Source organism: Dicentrarchus labrax, unplaced genomic scaffold (assembly GCF_905237075.1).
Source record: "Dicentrarchus labrax unplaced genomic scaffold, dlabrax2021, whole genome shotgun sequence".
NCBI classification, from domain to species: domain Eukaryota; kingdom Metazoa; phylum Chordata; class Actinopteri; family Moronidae; genus Dicentrarchus; species Dicentrarchus labrax.
Window position 1 is genome coordinate 3,425,128 of NW_026136704.1, and position 17,826 is coordinate 3,442,953.

Consider the following 17,826-nt stretch of genomic DNA (forward strand, 5'->3'; position numbering starts at 1 on the left):
TAATTTGTTACAATCAAACTGAACATCTGATGAAAATAAAACATGTTTTCAGAGTCAGTGTTAGAACTGTAATGCTATTTAGTAAATACTCGTATCCGCAAGCACCCAAATTTAAGTAGTAAAAAGGTGGTATTCGTGCATCCCTACGTTCCACATTCCACTGTAATTGATGGAATCGCTACATTTTCTGCTTCATTTGCCTGTTTGTTGTGTAATCAAAGTGTCTCCTGAGGGAGTCACAACTAGCCGTCAGCATTTTTAGTCCAGACGCGGCTGAAGCTACTCGATGCCACCTGTAAAAATAAAACCAGTCTTTCCTCTCCAGAGATTTTCCCTTCTTGTGTTAATGGAAATGTCAGTTAACATTTTATCCCCTGTGGTTGTATTCTCCTCATTCATTAGTATTCCATCCTTAGACCGTCCTTCTCTGCTCTCCGCACTGAGAGGCTCCCTTTATGTGCTTTAGCTCCTCTGTGTGTCATACATGTGCCACATCTCTGGAGACCTGTGCATTATCACTGGGGGACAGATAACCACAACGCGGTCTGGAGATGACGGGGCTCAGCCCAGCTCTCTGCTCAGTGACAGACCATGACCACCATCCACCGCCTGACGCTGTGTGGAAATGGCCCACCTGTTGCCCTACTATTGTAGTCTGCCTTTTATCAGCACCTCGCAGCCTGAGCAGCCAGCGTTTGAGCTGTTTGTGTTTGCGCGTGGATGTGTGAGTGGGGGAGCATCTTTCATGGACGACCGCGACAGCTGACATTCTCAAAGAAGTAGGGGAAGGCGCACAGGAGACTCTGGGATGGAGCCACAGAGGGAATAATTATGGAGTTCCGCTATAATGGAAGTTGACAGAGGTCAAAACGGTGGGATCAGCAGGAGGAAGACTAACTCCTCCCCCACCTCCTGTCCTTTCCTATCTCCTAATCTCCTACCTTCTCTGCACAGCTCCTTGTCTCAGCATAAATAAAAACATCTTCACCTCCTGGGAACACCAATATATTCATAGACCCACAGTGGGAAATTAACTCCTCAAGTTTGCAAAAAAGTGCATCAATGTCTCTGCTTGTGCAAACAGTATTTTAGTCCTCTGTAGTAGTAGTAGTAGTAGTAGTAGTAGTAGTAGTAGAATGAATGGGTTAATGCTTGTATAAGCCTTCTCCAGTCCAAACTGTTTTGAGTTGGTTCTGTTTTGGTGCTCCTGCTGGTGTCTGAGTACACACATTCACACATGATACCACTGCTAACTCTCCAGTTGGAGCTGCAGTCATAACAGCGGCAGTGGCTATCCTCATCTTTAAGATGAATGGTGTCTGGCTCTGGCACTGGTATTAGCCACCAAATGAGTTAATGGTGTTTCTCAGCAGTGAAAAATGACAGACCTAATGCTCTGCAGAGGCCAAGGAAGACAATGCAATAGAACCGGTGTGAAGTCCACTTACATACACTTCTTAGCAATACCTGGATTTATATTTTATTCAGTTGTTTATTCCCTTTAACTTGTTTAGTTTCTTGTTTTCTTCTCATCATCCCAAATGTGCGAGTTAAAAGAGAGGACGTTTTGCTCTCATGTTTCGTCTGAGTGCAGTTGTATGAGGTACTTATCCAGAGTCAGTGTATTACCTACCGAAGTTGTGTAGTGGTCTCTGATGTAGTAAGTATACTTTAATTTATGCCATCCAAATTTTTATTTTAATCGGCCTGACCAGCAAAGGATTTACTCCCTACTCTTGCTCATCAAAAATGGGCCATTGTCATTTAACTTCTGCTGCTTAACTTCATTAGCCTGCACTACAGGGTTAACCTACAGGTACATTATATGATTTGCTATCCTGAGTTGTCAAGACAAACCTGGAAAATGTCCTGGAATATCCATATTATGCATCTCTACTCACCTGTCATGGCCGGAGTGTCATTGGGTGTAACTTCTTGTGTCTGTAGCTGGCAAATCGTCTGTGGTACAGTTTTGCCTTAAGCATCCCTTACTGCTGAGACCCAGCTTTCACACACATGCACACCTTCATCCATGACAGAGCAATTGATTCGCTATTTAATCATTCTTATTTTGTTGTGTGTGATGTTGCTAACCTTCATTCTCCTCTCTGTCTTTCCTCCCTCCAGATGGTCACAAGAACAAAGAAAATATTTGTTGGAGGATTATCCGCCAACACAGTAATTGAAGATGTGAAGCAATATTTTGAACAGTTTGGCAAGGTAAGAGCATTTGGAGTGTTTTCTCCTCTGGGTTGTTTGTGTGTTTGAGAGCTTCTGAGGTGTGTCTTTTGAAGTTTTAAAGCAGGTTGATGAGTTTAGTGCTGCTGTGTGAGTTCTGAGGACTGCTGGTGCTAGCTCTCTTCAGTTTGATTTCCTGGTGATGTTGTGGAGAACTTGTGGAGAGAATGTGCTGGAGACCAGTCTGATGAGATGTGTCATCCGGCTGTCCAATATCAGATGAGAAAAGGCCTATCAGTTTCACCTCTGTGTCCAGTACTGGGAGATGTCCAGGATATGTTTAGTTTAGCCTAGCACAAAGACTGGAAGCAGAGGGAAACTGCTAACCTAGCTTCAGTCTAACACATTGTTGTTTGGAAAGATCAGTTTGCTGTTCTGGGCTGAGATAGAGATTACTGAGGCTTTCCTTACTGTGTGTGTGTGTTTGGTTTGCTGAAATATGTGTGTGTGTGTGTGTGTGTGTGTGTGTGTGTAAGTATTTTCATGCCAAAGCATTCTCCCTGGACCTTTTACCATCTTTAACAGGGCAGTATCAGCCCCATATATCAGTATAAACCCAGAGTGTGTGTGCATGTGTGTGTTCATCCAGGTCACCGTGACAACCTCTCAGTCCATCTGTTTACCTGTGTTCTCGCAGACCTACCTAGGTCATCCATCAAGGTGGCACAGCCATCTAACACACTCACATACACACATTTAGCCCCTGTGTGTGTGTGTGTGTGTGTGTGTGTGTGTGTGTGTGTGTATGTGGATAAGCAGAGTAATAAGATGATGGAGTAAATGGAGAAATCAGGACTATTGAGAGAAAGGTGAAGACAGGAAGGAAACAGAGCAGTATGAGATTTGTATGCAAACATGTTATTTATTTATGTGCTACTTTTGTGTATTAGGTTAAGCTTCTGCATGTGAGAAAATATCTGGATGGATTTCAGAGTTGTCGATATGAGATATAGCAGAGTTAGCGGTACTAACTAGGAAGAAGTCTATATGGAATAGCTTTAATAGGAGTATTCTTTATCTGAAGGGTCTAAGTGTCTGTAATTGTTTCCAGTGTTTGATTTAAGATAGGTTAGATAAGTAAATTGTAAATGGACCTGTACTTGTATAGCGCCTTTCTAGTCTCCACTCAAAGTGCTTTTACACTACATGGCACATTCGTCCTTTCACACACATTCACTCAGCGATGGCAAAGTCTATAGAACAGAGACTAACACATTCATACACATTCACACACCGATGCACAGCATCGGGAGCAATTCAGGGTTCAGTATCTTGCTCAAGGATACTTCAACATGTGGCTGGAGGAGTAGGGGGATCGAAACAACAACCTTCTGATTAGTGGACGACCCACTCTGCCTGTGAGCCACAGATGAGATAGTAAGTCTCCTCTTACTATGATTATTGAGTAAGATGTGAGAATACTGTGAGATATAATTCAGGGCTTTCATCATTGGGCCCATTAATGATTGGCTGTTTTCACTTTCCAAAGAAGCCCAATAAAATAATGACCTTCTGGGTCTACAACTGTATTTTTGTTTTGGTATGAAACATTATTATTTTTCAGGAACAATAATATGTGTCTGGTATATTTTTTCCACACAAAAAGGTATAACATAAAAATAAATGGTAAATGGACCTGTACTTGTATAGGGCTTTTCTAGTCTTCCAACCACTCAAAGCGCTGTACTCCTTACTCTCATTACAAATTCCAGAATCTATGAATATGCAAATGTTGTTCATTTGTAACGTTTTCCTGCTGGAATAAACTTGACATTATAAGCATAGGCCATCAGATACGTTGAAGCTAAATTATTATGATGATATTATTATGATGATTTGGGGCGCTTCTCCTGATGACAAATAAATAAATTTCATCATAAACCTACTCAACTCTGATCATATGACTCCAGGTTACAGTCAACTTTTACATTATCATTTTTCACACAAATTAGCATTAATTTATCCAGAGCTCACAGAGGATCACAGTCACACATCTCTTATAAATGAAAAAGGTGTTTTCGTGTGTCTATAAGCTGTGGCAGAGTTAGACAGAGGATTTCAATCCCATAATTATTTTTTACCAACACATATAACGTACATAATTCACAGCGAGTTGAAAATGAAAATAATTATAGCTTTTTCCACCACAACAAGTATCTAGCTGACAGTACACTATGTGCAATTTGCCAGTGTGAGCCCATAATGTTAGCTACAGCAGGTGCTGACCATTCACCAGGGTGGGCAGAGGCAAACTAGAGAGAGAAAAAGAGAGAGAGATAGAGGTGGAGGGGGGGAAACACAGTAGAGGCCACATAAAAAAAACAAAAACATTTATTTAAACAAAGCAGCACAATCGGCCGGTTGTTGTATAAAAAAACTATCCGTCTGAACGTTTGAAAACAAATCCATCCATAATTTTCCAATTTAACAAACAAATTCAGTTTACTAATTTTACACTACAGAAAATAACGGCAAAGGTGAGTGCACACAGTGATGTAGATAAGCTTCCCCACTGATCTCAGGACAGTGACAGCCTAATGAGCCTATGGTGAATACCAATATGTGGGTACTGAATGGCAGCAGTGTGATACTGACAGCACTATAGGTAGCTGGTGAAGTGACTTATTTTTTTCAGTGATTGTTTTGGAAAAGCTAAAGTTTCCCTACAGTTGCACTGCAAAAGTCGAGTGTGTATTCCTCTGTGATGGATCTCAAGACAAGCAACAAACTGAGAAAGACAATCAACAAACACAACAACAAACAAGTGTAACTGTGTAGTGAGGGGATAGAGAGGGTAAATGCATGTAAAGTATATGCAGTAAAGTTTGCAAAATGTCCACAGCAAGAAATTTGCATAATTTGTTTTTTTTTATATTTTAATCACTTTAGAAGAGACAGGATGTGGTGATGGAGTCCCGGAATAGCTGTCTTTCAGTGTACAGTCTGTCTACCATCTATCATCTCACATCATTTGTTTGTAGAATTGGTAGTTGATGCCAAATATTGTCCCTTTTAGCTTGTGTCCCTTGCTCCTTACGGTTGGAGGTGTTCAAATTTGTCAGTTAACATAAGATAAGATAAGCTATTCCTTTATTTATCCCCCTTAGGAGAAAATTCAGGTTGACACAGCAGCAATAGGGCAAAGTAGTGCAAAAACAGAGAACAAAGAATATCACAATAAAGATATTACTAATATTATTCATATTAGAAGATATTAAACTATAAATTAAAGTATATACACTATGCATTGTTCAAGTAGGACATGGAGTGCAAAATATAAGGAATGGACTTATATACTTCTGAATATTGTAGACATCATAATATTGGATGAAGTCTGTTTTCCATGCAGGTTCCAAATCGGAATAGGTAAAGTTTTCATTTTTGGTTGTGCTTTTGGGGATTCCGGAAAAGATGAGATTCTCACACTTATTTCTAGTTTGGATGTTGAGGAACTTCTGTCAGTGTGGCAAAACTTTATAAATCATGGTGAAATTCTGTAGGTCGGTTAAATTGTGCACCTCAGATTGTGGGATTGGGAAACGGATTGGATTGCTGTGGGTATTCACCTGCAACAGATGAAGGTAGCCTGTGTGAACACAATCCTTGAAACCATTGGCTATAGTCTGACATCACTTTAACCTCTAGGAGCAACAGCTAATGATTCGGGGCTTCCGGTGTATCCAGCAGATATCTAGGCCAAGACTTCCTCTCCAGTTCGATTAGCAATTTGATACAGGAGAATGAGGGGAAAGACACATTTTGACCAATCTCTATAAACAGATATCTCCATGTCAATGCAGATACATAAAAGAAACGAAAAGATAACACTTTTCCTCCATGATAGCATTAACTTGTGATTTCAGTCAGAATAACTTCCATGTTCACAATATCAATTGTGATCCAATTCATTCATCCAGACTTTGTTAGTGAAATTTTGCCAATGGCAGTATTGCTAAATAACCCAACACAGCCCAACACAATGAAATAATCTCTACCTGTTCCTCTCTTCACTTCCTTCATTGGGTGAAGAGAGTTTTAGCATACAGTATATCTTTTCTTCCTGCTTTTCATCATTGACAACACCCTTTGGACAGTGCAGCTTAAACTCCAAAGCACAGCAGTGAGCAAGAATCTGAAATATTTTAAATGTGGTTGAAATACTTGAGTGCCTCAGTGTTCAGTTGCCTCTGCCTGGCTCTCTGTGGAAATGAGAGGGAACAAATTAGAGGAAGTTAGTGAGGGATGAAAGAGGAGAGAACATTGCTCTAGTCCACAGGATTAATGCTGTCTAGAGACCCTTTAACATTTTTATTTACATCTTCAGTGTTCACACTTTTTTTTAATTTGACCTTTATTTACCTAGATAAATCAATTGAGAACCAACGATCTACAGTAGCCCAGAACGGACAATCCAAACACTGGTTCTAGATGAGGCCTTTTGCGTTTTTCGTGGCCAATGTGGTTTCAGATGATTGATTTTTCTCTTTTTTGAAATCGCTTGTCTAATATTTACAAGTTATCTCAGAAAGTATGCGTGAGTTTCAGATACATGTTACTGGTTATTATCTCAAATGTACCAAATGTTTACCACAAGGATGCAAGTCAGCCTTACTTTATGTTTACATCCTGCTTTAGTAGAATATTACAGAAGAAGAGAAGTTTGAAAATGTGCATTTGTTTACTATTTTTGCATGTCATGGCAAATTTAAAACTTATACCTCCAAATAGATGTGAAAAAAAAGATTGTGTGCATCCAGTGTAATTTAAGTACTGTGTTCATGTCTTTCCAACTAGTGACAAATGTGTAATCTCTCCTTGACTACAAACATTACTGTATAATAAACTACCTTGTTAAAGTATATAAGATTTTAGGTTTTCATAATGATAACTCCTTTTTTGAGGTTCAGAAATGATAACGTAAAGATATTCTCAACTCTTTAGGGCCCAGGTTTGCAATGATGATCAAATGTCACACTTGGCCCAGACACCCAATCACCCCAAACAAGAGGGTTACTTACTTACTACTCCCTACCTGTTTTGATGTGTGGAATGGAGTAGCCTATGTGAGAGGGAAAAGGGAAATTCATAGCTCAGGTTGTGTTACTTTCATGTAGATTACTTGTCTTTGAGAGAGAAAGCAATGAGAAGAGCTTGACATCTTCTTATATTCATTTCTTTCCCCATTTATCATATTTTGATCACCAGGTTGTGCATACAGCCCCGCTCCACAGACCCATCAACTGTTTTGCCCGATGCACTTTGCCAAGCGTTTCTGAAGCGATGCATCTCTGTCTGAGGAGATAAAGGTTTTGTTGCTTTATAACAACACCACATTACTTGACAGAAAAGAGTCATAAACATAAGCTGTGTTGAGCTAATGCTTATGTTTTTCTTGGAGGACCTTCTGACTGTGCGCTGTCTTTGTCTCCTTTGAAGTATATTAGGTCTTTTGCAGTTGGGTGACAGTGGCTCAGGTCACATATATGGGCCTCTTGTAATCCTAACCCTAATCATGTGGAATATAATCAATCCACTATATATTTCCCACAAAACTATTCACTTCAGTTCTAAATACAGCAATCACATATTCAGTGTATGCTCCACATTAAGAAATCACAAACTGTAACAGACTTTGGATGTGGAACAATGTAGAGCACCACCTTAAAAGAAGCCCTGTGGGAGCACACAGATTTGTTGGCTCAGACACTTTAAGAAAAGGAATTTTGACAGTGATTACGGCTTCGGTGCCTATTCTCCTGCTATCACCTGTAGCAAGTCCCCTACAGGATCCTCCAGGCCAAACCATAACAGCTTGCTCTCAGTGTCTGCTCCTGAATAGCCAAGATCCCTCGCATCAGCAGTCTGAATACCTTTGTGGTTCTCTAATGCTAGGTAATGTGAGGTTAAAATATCTTATTTGGCTGGCTCAGAGCACTGGGAGATGTGTCTCCCTCTCAGCTGCTGGCTAAATAATGTGTCAGGCTGGTTGGTGCAGAAGCCTACAGACAGCCCCCTAGCTACTGGAGCAGCTTATCAGCTCTGATCCTGGTCACATCACTGCTGCTGGAGAGGCTGTTAAAACACGAGCCTATAAAGCTATGAAAACATTTGCCAGAGGGAATAAAGAGGGCTGGAGTGGAACAGGGTAGAAAAATACAAAGTTTATGATTCATTCATATCTGATTGCTGTTTGGTGGAGGACTCTGGGCACTGTAAGGGGCAGTGTAACATTTCCTGCTGAGAGAAAGGTCAGCTGTTTTTTGACTTAATCATTCTTTGTAAGTGAAATTCTTCTCCTTGGCCATCCTGTCTGAAACCCATTGTGCTGAAAGGGCTTCTGGGGATTGTGATGGGCTTTTCTCCATTCAGTCTGGTATTCACCTGACCTTCCACACTTCACATTTCTTCAGGGCATGATTCACTTTAATTCTCTGCACATTAGCATGACTCATGGGTGGAACGAAAATGTTTTGCCCTCTACCTGCTCTGTGATTTTTTTTTTAATCAGGTCATTTGCTGCTTGATTAAATGGTGCCTTCTGAGTCCACATTTTGGAAAGTTAATCTATCCCACTAATCGCAGTTCTTTCTAATTGCCTTTAAAAGTCCTGGAGTGAGTGCTGAGATGACTGAGTCTGATGGAGAGGGTCGATCGTTTGAGTGATATCAGACTTGAGACAAAGTGCAATCTGCTGTTACTGATGGAACACTTCTTCACATGCCAAGATCAGCTATAAGAGAAGCTGCTTCACTTGAGGATTCAGGATGTTCTTCAACTGTGCTTTGAATTAGACCTTCAAGGTTTGAAATGAAAAGTGTAGTTTGTGGATTTAGCAGCATTTTGTGACTTTGTAAGGCAAAATTAGGTTCCCCACAAAATCTGGCTTATACCTGCGCTTTTGCATTGACAGAACCCATGCTTGTCCAGCCTGGGCTCACTCCCAGCTTGTCAAATACTGTTGCTTGGTCAGTGGCTCTCTGCTTCAAAATATGACCCTGTAGGCCCAGCATATCAAGAATAAATATCATTAAAATTCAATTATTACTCCGGGCTTTTATTTGCTTCAGTAATTGAACACAACCTGCCTCTATGTGGGACAGGCTTGTCCTTTGGCACAAAACTCTTGCTCAGCAAAGTTGGAAAATACTGTCAAATTGTTTATTCAAACTAGTATAACCAGAGTATTACTTGTATAAAAGCTGATGATGGGAAATGTGTATAATTGGGACCCTGCTTTTAATTGAAGTTTTACCGTATGCAACATCTGATTACAGTTTCAAAATAAAGCTTGCATGATTAATGTTGTGAAACTGTCAAAATTTGGTTATTCTAACGCACAAAAACTACTTGGTAAAGTTTACAAAAAGAATGTAAGCTGCGCAAAGGTACCTTATGTAACTTACTTAAGTTACATACACTTACTAACATGTGTAACTTTTTAAAAAGTCAGCTTTGACTTTTGATTTCAAGTCGACCATGATGATTGATCTTCTGGGTGCAAGTCCTGTGTTCTTTTTTGTGCCACTTTACCAATGCATGTAAACTAAACTGGTGTGAAGCATCACACCGTGAGTGTTACACCAGCTGGAATCAAGTGCAAGAGGCAAAGAGGTGAAGGACTCTGGTGAGTGTGCTAATTAAATGAAATTCACTCACACTACCTGGATTTTAATGAAGTTTTAATAAATTCCACACAATCATTCTGTGGAGAGTGGTTGACACAGGAGGGCATACAATGAAGGTCATCAGAGTGGGTGTTCAGCAACAACAGTAACCGTAGCAATAATAATACTTATAATAATAATAACAATAATATCAGTGATATTAGCAATGGCAGTCGGGCAGGACTATGGCAGGAGGCTCCACCAGGATCCATGAGAACCTGTGAGACGAGAAAGCACAAGAACTCCGAGGAAGAAGTGAAGTTAGTAACATGCATTAATGGAACATGAATGAGTGCAGAAAGAGAGAGGAAGAGAGGAGCTCAGTGCACCATGGGAAATCCCCCGATAGTCTAGGCCTATAGCAGCATAACTAAGGGATGGTTCAGGACTCACCTGATCCAGCCCTAACTATAAGCTTTATCAAAGAGGAATGTCTTAAGCCTACTCTTGAATGTGGTGAGGGTGTCTGCCTCCCGAACCACAACTGGAAGCTGGTTCCACAGGAGAGGAGCTTGGTAACTGAAGGCTCTGGCTCCTGTTCTACTTTTAGAGACTATAGGAACCACAAGTAGCCCAGCATTCAGAGAACGTAGTGTTCTAGAGGGGTAATAGGGTACTATGAGCTCTTTAAGATATGAAGGGGCCTGACCATGAAGAGCTTTATAGGTGAGGAGGAGGATTTTAAATTCTATTCTACATTTTACAGGGAGCCAATGCAGAGAAGCTAGTACAGGAGAGATGTGATCTCTTTTTCTAGTTCCTGTCAGTACTCGTGCTGCAGCGTTCTGAATTAATTGGAGCGTTTTAATGGACTTATTGGGGCAACCTGATAATAAAGAGTTGCAGTAATCCAGCCTTGAAGTAACTAATGCATGGATTAGTTTTTCTGATCCATAGCCTACATTGGTGTCATATGACACAGCAGTTGAGGTACTGTTGCATTAGCTGTCATCACTTACTCATTCATTAGCTGTTTGGCTACCAGCTGACTGGTAACATTCAATCTGCTGCCTTGTGCAGCAGCTCCCTCCACAATCCCAATCTCCTCCTTATGTGCTGTTATTGATATTGTCGATTTAACTAAGATTTAATGCTCATGTCCTGTGATGAGTTGTCACAAACTGGCAGTGGGAATATGACAAACAGGGAGTACATGCAAGAGATTTTACATAAAGCAAGTCATTTATTAAAATTAAAGTCAACACAAACAAAAGAGTGAATACATGGGGCTCTTCTCATTTCTCTGTTTTGTACCATCTGATCTCCTCTCGGTACTCCTAGCTGTTACCCAGAAATCAATCAGTGTACCATCTTGAAAGACATCTCAATTCCTAAAATGCATCTGGAGGAGTGAGGAGGCTTGCTGGAGGATTGCACAAGTGTATCTTTTGCAAAAGTCTTTTCTATCTTTTTAACTTTTTTGATGTATGAAAGAGAAACGACACACAGCTGGAATGCATGAACCTTGGTGGGAGCATTCTCCAAATGTGTTCATCAGATGTATTAGTTATTTAAGATGTCCAATCAAACTTTCTGCCCTTCCCTGTTTGTATAGTGCCTCATAAGGCTCTATTCTAACTGCATTCCTTAATGACTTTTCACCTTGATGCAGGTAGTTACTTTTCCTAATGGCTAAAAACCTACCAACACACACATAATAGATGATGTATTGACAGTGTTATTGGTGTATATCATCAAATGTTAGTTGGTGTATATCTGATCCACCTAATTTTTGTGAGAAATCTTATATTTCAAAACACTTATTCTTATTCCTACAGTCTTCTCCACTCCACTCAATTTACAAGAAGACTGTCGACATATAGGGGATATTAGTTTGATTAATGGTTTAATAATTTGTTTGATTACCGATGGTGGCTGATCAGGCTGTAAACTGTATATATACAGTATATGTGTGTGTGTGTGTGTGTGTGTGTGTGTGTGTGTGTGTGTGTGTGTGTATGTGTGTGTGTGTGTGTGTGTGTGTGTGTGTGTGTGTGTGTGTGCGCAATACACAAATGTATACCATCTGGACATTCTTGTCATGCCACAAAAAGCCATGTGAACTGAATTCAAAGTTTAAAGGAAGGAATGATAAAATACAGCGGAAAACAATAAGAAAACAATGGACAGATGGAGCAGCTGTGCCACGCATCATATTTAATTGACGTTAAAATTAAAATGATGGCTCTGAAGCAAGGATGTCTTATTTCCTTAAATACCTTGAGTCCTCTCTCCTCGTATCTCTTTCTCACCTCCTCCAACTGAAGATGCAAGGAGAGGAATCTACGATGTACAAACTGAGAGATGAGAGAGGGCTTTATTAGCTGATGACCCTGTCATATCGGCCAATTTCCCGCTGAAGTTCTCAGGACAGTCTCCAAAACAGTAGGAGGGGCGTCAGTGTTTATTGAGGGGGGATTAGTTCTCCATCAGAATTCTTGTTGCTATTCCTCGAAATTAAGTGTCTCTGACTGAGATGTGGTCATATGATATATTGCATGGCTTGTATTGTCTTGTTCAGTTATGAGGCTATGTTGATGACCCCCAACAGGGGTCCTTAAATGGGTTGTAAGGGGGTCCCTAGCAAAGGGAGGAGTTGGAACAATTAATTGTTATTTATAGTGATCCCAGTCTGATCATTGATTGACTATGAAGACTTTATGATCTTGAAACCTAAAAATAAAACAATTCCTAAAGTCAAATTGGGCGTCCATAGTCTAATATGCATTTATTGTGGGAGTCCTTTACATGAAACAGTTTGGTAACCCCTGTGTTACATTACTGTTGCTTAACTGCTATGGACTGTCCCTGCCAGGTGCACCACTGGCTGATGAAACTGTAGGCTCTGATTAACTTGGTCTAGTAATGTAACATTATGTTATGAATACTACACTGTAAAAAATTTGTAAAAGTGATTTTATGGTGAAAAACTGTCAAACCATGACAGTGAAACTCTAAATTTAAAGTTTCTGTAACAGTCAAACATGGTGATATTTCATGGCAAAATCTTTTTTTATATGGCATTTAAAAGGAGTTTATACAGAATAAAATACCGAACACAGAAAAACTTTGCTGACTTGTATTTATACAGTAAAATATGGATTAAAACTGAATGGTACTAATATCCTTTTCAGCCACAGCTGTCAGTTTTTTACTCTTACTAAATATATATATATATATATATATATATATTGACATTGTACAAATCTCTATTGATTCACTAAAATCCTTTATATGATTTTCATTGTTAGTTCTGATTTCAAAGATGGTGCTTGATTGATTTTGTTTTTATGGGCTTTAAACTGGATTTAGGAGCATCTAGCATTGAAGATACAGACAAAAAGCGTGAAATGCTCAATCTAGAGTCAGTGTTTACTTTGTCCGTTCTTGGGTACTGTAGAAACATGGCAGTTCAACATGGCTGCCTCTGTAGAGGACCCGCTCCCTCTGTAGATAAAAATGTCTCATTCTAAGTTAGCGAAAATAATTACTTTTATTTTCGGGTGATTATACACTAATGAAAACTATATTTCATTTCTGACAATAGATCCTCCACAAGACAATAAAATCTTGTGTACAAAGGCATCATACTGATACCACACATGAGAATATACATGATTTTGGTCACTTGCAATAAAACAGGGGCCTCTGAAAACGTAGTTGAAGAGAGTCTTATCAGACATTAAATCATCCCACCTTCATCACTGCTTCTGAACTGTATTATTAAGACATGTAACAGAGTGAGGAAATTTGGAATCCACTGATGAATCTAGGTTGTGTTTAGGTTGGTGCATTGCTTTTTGCTTTGTCCTTATATAATGTAGCTAGTTGATGACCCATCCATAATGCCAGACAGACTCTCAGTCTGTGCTGTGACAGCTGTTAGGTTGTCATGCACTGCTTTGTCGACATCATGTGTCCCCATTAAGAGCGGATTGATGCTATGATGTGTGATGTGTTGTAAAACCCCCATAAAACAGAAAGTGGCATGCTGTTTGTTTTTTATGCATATTCCGTAATAAACAGGCAGCTAGGGAGGAACCTCGCCGGACTCGGGACCAAACACAATTTCTGAGACCAATGGTGCCAATTTAACAGGGAAAACAGTACAGTCGTTTTCTTGCAGGGTTTGGCTCCTGGCATCTGGCTGACCAAACTAACAGCAGTTACCAGTCCGCTACTTAGCAATCTTTCTAAACCATGTAAATGACCTTAGTACTGTAACGTTATTCCCTGTTGGTCTCGGAGATGTCTGTAATACATTGGACCTCAGAGACACTCTCGCTCTGGTGGCGTCATTAGAAAAAAGAGTTTAATTGGATGAGTGCAGGTCATTAACAACTTTTCATTGTTTTTAATAGAAAGACAAACTTAAAAATACCATTAAGAATACAAGAACATACCTAAAAAAATGACTTGTAAGTAAATTATTTAAGTGGTCCATAAGTCAGGTTGTTGGAATGCATGTACAGAAAAAAAGTACAAAACAAGCATACTGTTATGTTGAGGTTTTCTTATAACCACAGAACTTAAACATAAATAACATGAACAAATCAAGTTGTTTCTGTGGTACTGAAAATGCCTCCACTGTTGGAATTAAGACAGAGTTTCACTTTAAATGGAAATTCATCCTGAGACGAGCTAAAAGAAGTAAATTGGCTACGTGGATCAACCCCCCTCCTGCTGCAAGCAATAATCAAAAGAGCACGATAGGATGTAGAATTCCACTTCCTCAGGCAATCAGTGTGTGTTGTTAAGCAAAGAGCATGAAGACGATCTACAGTGAAGTCCTGGCTGTGCTCCCAGATCCACACACTACACCCTCATTCAAATCTGATCGGAGAACAGAATCCCCACCCATTAATCCACACATAATTCCTTTTTCCCAGGCTTTGTCTGATTCACATGTTGTGCTTCCATTCACCCTGAAGCTATTTTCTTAGAGAGTCTTTTCAGCAGTCATTGTTGAGAGCCAGCTTTTTGCTACTGCAATTAACAAATCTGAGCATTTCTGACATTCCACCAACTGCTTGCTTCTTCTTTGCAGCTACAGAGCAGATTTTAAGTTCCCTTTGTGGTGTTTTTATAAACTCATATCAGAGCAACAAATCCATAAATTAAAAGATGAAAAAACAGCAGGAAAACAAAAAGAGGGAACATGCTGTAAATCCTAGAGCAGCAGGTGGTTTTCATCCATCTAAGACAAGTCGAAAACAGGTGTTCCGTTGAAAATGTTCCTTCTCCATTATGTAATAAAAGTGTGTGGGTTGTGGTGACTTGTACTGCCCACTGGTGACTAGGACACTGGTTCCCAACCTTTTTCTTTAAGGGAGCGGTTTCATTTCTGTGACATATTTGATTGCTATTTTATATTATATTGTTTAACAGTAACAGTACAGAACAACTGATAAACTACAATGAACCCGAATATTGAACACATCAGTAACTGCAGGAAGTTTGTGTAAAACAAGAGAATTTTAAGGAGATTATGTCCTGTAAATATTTTCTAAGAGAGGTAAAGTTTTTCTGATATTTCTAGAAACTTCTTATACAATTCCAGTCTGTATTATGTTTTTGTTTTTTACAATAAAACATACTTAATATGCTTATTTTATGACAAATCCAATGTTTTCTTCTCTCCTGACATTCGGCCAGTGTTCTATTAGTTTTTTGTTTTACCTGTCATTTTCTAATGCAGGCTCTTTATTAGAGAGTGAAGGTTCGGTGAATATAGCTTGTGTTCAAGTCTTCAAAGTTCTTAAATAATAATCTAAACTTTACAAATAACAATTTCATTTTTCTTCATTCTTTTACAGAAATTAAGGAAATGCTGAGATACAGGTCTACTGTCTACAATTTTTAGGTTTACTTACACCCCTTAAAATCAAGAAGGCCTTACAAAACCCTATGAAGCTTTGGCGACCCCTAGTGGAACCACTGGACTAGAGGAAATGTTTGAGGCTGTATGATTGCATATTATCATTTGGGGTTTTTACTGCTGTTTTTAGCTCTGTGTGTTGTAAAAAAACCAACTAACCAACAGTTTGAGAGGAAGAAGTAGAGATTCATGCACAAAAAAAAAGCCCACAGCTGCTGTTATGAACATTATGGAAGACCGATACCAACAGGTTTTTGGATATGCACAAATATGACAACACCGACCTTTTAAAAATTTGCTTTTGATACAAAGAGGCAGAATGGCTCCGGCAGCTCCAGCTGTACTTTAACTACAGGAGTAACATGACTGCAGTTTGAAAAGGGAAAGGGTAGGAAAAGGAGAGAGCAACAAGGAGGGGAATTCCTCTTGTCATTAACAGTGAGGTTAATTGGAGTATGAACAGGAATATTCATTTTCATTAGCAATGTAAAAAGCTTAGCAGCAATAGTCTTTTTCAGAACGAGGGGAAAAAACATCACCTAAATGAAAACTGAAAAAAAAGAAAACCCAACTGTTTCACTTACAAGGATGAAAGGGTAATTTCATATTTTACAATGCAGGGCTATATAAGAATAAAAACAAATATAATATTCAAGTTGTAGTTCCCTTTATGCTACTAAGAAAAACAAAAATACAAAAGTTATCTAAACTTTAAGTTTAGTGCAGTGGTTCCCAATCTCGGGTCGGGCCGCTTCTGAGACGCACCACGGTGCTTCTGGTGGAATTTAGAGCATTCCCTAGAACGGGCGCAATCTACTCTGGTGACCACAGTGGAGCCAAAACGCATTGCAGCCATGTCTGATGTAATTTGTAGGTAGAAAATCCAAAAAATATATACAGTAGGCCTATATGTCAGCATTTCATTCATTTCTGTTCTTAATAAAATTGTTAGTTTTAAAGTTTATATTATTATCTAAGATCTAAACTTTGAAGACCTGAACACAAGCTATATTCACAGAGCTCTCACTCTCTGATAAACAGTCTCATTCTGCGTTAGAAAAGAACGCAGTTAACAACCAAAGAGAACAATGGTTAAGCGTCAGAAGACAAGTAAACACTGAATTTATCAAAAAGAAGCCTATTAAGTATTTATCAGAGTTTAAAAAAAATAACAAAATACATAACACAGACAGATAACTGTATAAAAAGTTCCTAAAAATATCAGTAAAACTCATCTCTGATGATGTAATATTCACAGGAAATAATCTGCTGGAAATGCATCGAAATGGCTCATTTTACACAAACGTCCTGCAGTTAGTGTTTATTGTTCACTGTTTGGGTTCATTGTACAGTTTATAGTTGTTCTCTACTGTTATTGGTATGCACTGAATATAATATGAAATATCCATAAAATATAGCCGGTTTACTCAATGATAGGACTTTGAAAGGTTGGGAACCACTGGTTAAGTGCAGCACTTTGGTGCAGGCTCAGAGTAAATGTGGACAAATGGTAGCTAACTTATTAGCATTTAAAAAAGCAGCACAAATGGCTGAGCCTCTGCTATTCTATCATTACCACTAATCGTAGAGTAATTATCTGTAATCCTTTTCAGTGTGTCTATAGCTTGAAAAACACATTGGTTCTCATTAGCCATTGACACTTGCATAATCTAGATATAATCTATATAAATATAAAACTATGTCATAGCAGGGATGTTAAGAGTGGGATAATTTTAATTTCCAAATGAGGGTTAAACTTAAATTACCCCCAACCCATGTATAATTTGGTTGATAGAACAAAGTGGGGTTCAGAGCCGTGTTCATTGGGTTCTACTGTGGCCAGTCATTTGATCCACTGAATAAGGCCTTGATTTGTAACCAGGAGGAAGATCTCTGGTTGGAGCAGTCAGTCAGGTCAGTTATCTTTTAGTGTGTGCATAGCAAATCTCATTTTCAGTAATGATAGCATGCACTCTGCCAGTGAGCAGGGAAGATAAGTTTATTATATCCTGTTCTCTCTGATCTACAGAAGCCCACTTTGAGGAT

The 17,826-nt window shown here is 39.1% G+C and overlaps 3 protein-coding genes across 9 annotated transcripts in view; 1 reads left to right on the forward strand and 2 right to left on the reverse strand.

The window, feature by feature from the left end:
• LOC127362358 (gap junction delta-2 protein-like) overlaps positions 1-17,826 on the reverse strand; it is a 678,509-nt gene that overhangs the window by 375,756 nt on the left and 284,927 nt on the right.
• The window catches only part of LOC127362369 (uncharacterized), a 384,160-nt gene that overhangs the window by 170,930 nt on the left and 195,404 nt on the right, over positions 1-17,826 (reverse strand). The gene's annotated exons all lie outside the window — the stretch shown is intronic.
• msi2b (musashi RNA-binding protein 2b) overlaps positions 1-17,826 on the forward strand; it is a 295,771-nt gene that overhangs the window by 83,509 nt on the left and 194,436 nt on the right. For all 8 annotated transcript variants that reach the window (XM_051397988.1, XM_051397987.1, XM_051397991.1 and 5 more), the window contains exon 6: positions 2,128-2,220. In XM_051397988.1, coding sequence (XP_051253948.1) covers positions 2,128-2,220 — 93 coding nt within the window. The remainder of the gene's footprint in view (positions 1-2,127; positions 2,221-17,826) is intronic.